The 5000-nt window shown below is 35.1% G+C and overlaps 1 protein-coding gene across 1 annotated transcript; it reads left to right on the forward strand.

Annotated features, from left to right (window-relative positions):
* The first annotated feature begins 2885 nt into the window (after positions 1–2885).
* LOC119582932 (circumsporozoite protein-like) lies at positions 2886–3443 on the forward strand. Its single transcript, XM_037931445.1, has one exon. It carries the CDS (start codon positions 2886–2888, stop codon positions 3441–3443), a length of 558 nt encoding a protein of 185 aa, XP_037787373.1.
* Positions 3444–5000: the final 1557 nt, after the last annotated feature.

The following is a 5000-nucleotide window of genomic DNA, read 5'->3' on the forward strand; positions in this document are numbered from 1 at the left end:
ATCATCATCATCATCATCATCACCATTATCACCATCACCCCCACCCCCTACCACCACCATAACCACCCTCATCACCATCACCCGCCCCCCCCCCTTCCCCACCATACAAACATACAAATACCAAATTCCCCAAACACATGACGCAATCATTTGCATACTCAGACACAATAACCCCAACATAATAACTTTCACCGTAGGCCTATCTTCACGCAACGGTCATTTTAATCCGTAACAAAGTCAGCTCGTCATTTCATCCTTCTGTATGAATAATGAATAAACAATAAAAGTGTAGTTATCGTATGATGTAAAAAAAAAAAAAAAAAAAAAAAAAAAAAGTTTATGTTATTTCACGTTCTATATTTTACATAAGATTTCCATAATGCGCCTATGATACATTTTGGATGTTGTAATACCTATGGTTAATAAAGTCAGCATTTGCATTTTTTTAATGTCTGATACTTGTACGTGAAAAAAAAATTAGAATATGATCAATGAATATGATGTTAATCAAAGAAGAGAATTGAAGAAGTTAACCAATAAATTTAATGCAATATTGAATATTTTCAAGTAATATGTATTTTAGGGATGAAAAAATACGTTTATTTTGATATCCTACTTACATAATAAACAAATATTAGTCAGCCACACACACACACACATACACATTCACACACACACATACACACACACACAAAAAAAAACACACACACACACGAACACACACACACAAACACACTCTCACACGAACACACAAACAAACAAACAAACACACACACAAACAAACACAGACACGCCCTCACACACACACAAACAGACACACACACACACACATGCCAAACCGCTTATAGAAAACGGTACTGTCAATAATTTGTAGATCGCGTGTCTGTGAGCAATTAAACGTATCGCGTTTTGAATTGTATAATACACTTCTTTCCTTCACGACACCGATTCATGAGAATATCAACTGTGTTTCGTAATTTCATGATCTGCCGTTTAGTAGAATGTCCCCTTTTCTCTTTTTATTGTTTTTTTTTCTCTCTCTCTCTTTATTTTATTCTTATTATTTTATTTCTGTTGTTCCTTCTCTCTTCCCTTTTTTTTCTTTAATGCTCTCTCTCTCTCTCTTTTTTTATTTTTTTCTGTTTTTTCCTTCTCTCTTCTCGCTTTTTCTTTAATTATTTTTTTCTTCTTTTATTTATTTTTCTCTTCTTCCTTCTCTCTTCTCGCTCTTTCTTTAACGTTCTCTCTCTCTCTCTTTTTTCTTTTTCTTTTCTGTTGTTCCTTCTCCTACCTGTCTTTTTCTTTAATGCTTTCTCTCTCTTTTCATTTATTTTTTTCTGTTCTTTTTCTCTCTTCTCTTTTTTTCCTTAATGGTTTCTCTATCTTCTTATTTATTTTTTTCTGTTCTTTCTCTCTTCCCTTTTTTCTTTAATGATTTCTCTCTCTTTTTATTCATTTTTTTTTCTGTTCATTCTCCCTTCTCTCTTCCGCTTCCTTCTTTCTTCCCTTTGTGTTTTCTTCCTTGCTTCCTTATTTATTTCATTTTTCTCTTTCCTTACTTTGTCGTTCTCTCTTTTTTTCTTCCTTTGCCTTCTTTCCTCTTTTTTCTTTGACTCTCTTTTCTCTTCATTTTTCCTCTCCTGTCCCGTTCCTTTTCCTCTCTCTCTCTCTCTTTCTCTTTCTCTCTCTCTTTCTCTAACTCTCTCTCTCTATCTATCTATCTATCTCTATCTATCTATCTATCTATCTATCTATCTATCTATCTATCTATCTATCTATCTATCTATCTATATATATATATATATATATATATATATGTCTCTCTCTCACTCTCTCTCTCTCTACATATATATATATATTTTCTCTCTCCCCCTCACCATCCTCCCTTCTCCTTCTACCTCTCCCTTCCCATCCTCCCTTCTCCCTCTCCTTCCTCATCCTCCCTCTTCCTCCCCCTCTCCTATTCCCCTATACCCCTCCCCCTCTCCCTCCTCCAACCTAATTAGAATAATTTATTCTAATACCAGTAATCACATCGACAAAGCCATTTAGAGATTTTTCCTAATTATCACTGCGTGCCATGAAAGGAAAACACTTTATCTGTCTCCAAAGTATAGTCATTCGATTTTTATTTCGTGGATATAATACTGAATATTCCGTTGCCAGTTTAGAAGCGATTGTACAGTCTCGAGGAAGAAATTGTGTATATTATTGTGAAAGAAAGTAGATAAAAATAAGTAGTATGGATGAGCTTTGACCTCTTCCTTGGTGCTTGACATTTATGTTTGTGGAATCATCGTTTTTTTTTATCATAGATGCACACAGATACACAGGGCGAGAAGGGAGAGAGATCGGAATGGTGTGTGTGTGACAGAGAGAGAGAGAGAATGTGTGTGACAGAGAGAGAGAGACAGACAGACAGAGGCAGACAGACAGACAGACAGACAGAACAGAGACAGAGAAAGACTGAAAAACGAACAGAGAAACATACTCTGACAGTCAAAAAAAGACCTAATACATAAAAAAGGCATTAAAAAATAAAAAAGAGCACACACACAAACACACTCACACACACACACACACACACACATATATACATATATATGTATATATATATATATATATATATATATATATATTTATATATATATATATAGAGAGAGAAGAGAGAGAGAGAGAGAGAGAGAGAGACAGAGAGAAAGAGAAAAAAAAAAGAGAAAAGAGAGAATATGAAAATAACAAAATAAAACAGAACCAGAGACAAAAAAAGCAAGACCAAAACAAAACAAAATAAAGCAAAAACAAAATAATAATAATAATGATAAATTAAGAGAAAAAAAAAGTCAAGAGCAGCACCACCAGGCAGACAGACGCAGGCGCAGACGATGCCCTATTCAGATATTACGTACCGTGGTTTAGAACCGGGTCATGACGAAGCAAATCGACCATTGGCTATAATTTTCGACATGAGTGATTCTAAAATAACACCTCTCTCTGCCCGTGAATATTGTGGCTTTATTCACGCTGTTGGCTCTCGGAGGGGAGGGGAGGGGAGGGAGGTGAGGGGTATTGCTGGAAATGCAGGTGCTGGTAGTGGTGGAAATGCAGGTGGTGATGGTGGTGGAAATGGTGGTGCTAGTGGTGGGTATTGTGGTGGTTGTGATGGAAATGCAGGTGACAGTGTTGGAAATGCAGGTGACATTGGTGGAAATGCAGGTGACATTGGTGGAAATTCAGGTGGTGGCAGTGATGGAAATGGTGGTGGTAATGGTGGAAATGCAGGTGATCATGGTGGAAATCCAGGTGGTGGCAGTGATGGAAATGCAAGTGGTGGAAATGCAGGTGTTGATAATGATGGAAATGCAGGTGGTATCAGTGGTGGAAATTGTGGTATTAGTAGTGGAAATGCAGGTGTGATAATGCTGGAAAAACGGAGGTGGTAATAGTGTGGAAAGTGTTAGTGGTGGAAATGCTGTGTAACGGTGGAAATTGTGGCAGTGTATGGAAATGCGAGTGCTGGGGCAGTGCTGAAAATGCCGTATGGTGGTGATAACAAGTAAAAGTGACAGGTCAAGATGGAAATGCTGTCTGAATGTGGTTGGTGGCGGCGGCTGTGAAATATCTGTAGGCTGATTATGAGGTTGGCAGTGCGTAAAAATGGTGGTGGAGGGAAGAAAGGAGGTGGGAGACTGGAAGGAGTGTGATGAGGGAATGGTGGGGGGGGTGATAAGACCCGATAAGCACTTTTAGACAGTTACATTTATCTGTGGGTGTGTGGTGGGGAATAGGGAGGATGGAAGAGGGTAGGATGATAACACACACGTTCAAAAGACCCGATGAACACATCATCTACACACATACATTATCTCTTGTATTGTGGTTTTAATGTGTATAATATATATATATTATATATAACACTACATTCACAACACACACTAGCATATATATATATATATATATATATATATATATATATATATATATATATATATATATATATATATATATACAATACATATATTATACACACCACAACACACACACAACACCACATACAACACATACATTTATTATGTTGTATATTATATATATAGTAAATATGTATATGTGTATTGATATCTATATATATACATATACATACGTACTGTGGTGTGTGTGTGGTGTATGTTGTAGCCACGTCATATGTGTATATATTATATATACATACATCTTCTGTGTGTTGTGTCTCGCGTCGCGCTACTATGTGATCTCTTATATATATAAAATATATATATATATATATATATATATATAATATATATATATATGTATATTATTAATTATGTATACACACAAAACATAAAGTAGTATATAATGTATGTATATTAAATTATATATATTATATATAATATATACATATATATATACACATATACACACGTGTTGTATCTGTGAATACATATATAGCCAAAAAAAATCACGGATGCTGCAGGTCAGTGTGTCTGTGCGTATTACGGTGCGGACAAACTTTCTAAATGAAATTGGATGGTCATAGAAAAAGGAGAAAAAAGAGAAACAAAAAACTAATATGGCAGAATGTAGGTCTTTTCCATTAGTAGATGGAAGAAGGGAAGTCTGTGTTTATCAGATTTTACGAAATTTGTTCTGGATTTAATAAGTAACATGTCTGTTTTATTCACGATGCGTTTGTCTCGCTATAAACAAACACTGTACATATACGGATGGATATTAATGGACATAGTACGTGGATGATACACACATATATTTGTCTTATTGTCACTGTTTTTTTTTTCACTTTCGCCAGTCTAAAAATGGCGAATTAAATCAATTTTTGAATTTAGATTTATTCTTACTGGTCAGCCATTCATGTATGTATTGAAGGATATTTTTTCACTAATCACGTATACGTATCTGCTGTAGACTAGATCTGCTAATAATAATAACTGTTTACATAACGTAAATTATAGAAAAAGCTATATAAATAAGACCGTGAAAACATA

This window comes from Penaeus monodon, chromosome 16 (assembly GCF_015228065.2).
Source record: "Penaeus monodon isolate SGIC_2016 chromosome 16, NSTDA_Pmon_1, whole genome shotgun sequence".
Classification (NCBI taxonomy): Eukaryota; Metazoa; Arthropoda; class Malacostraca; order Decapoda; family Penaeidae; genus Penaeus; species Penaeus monodon.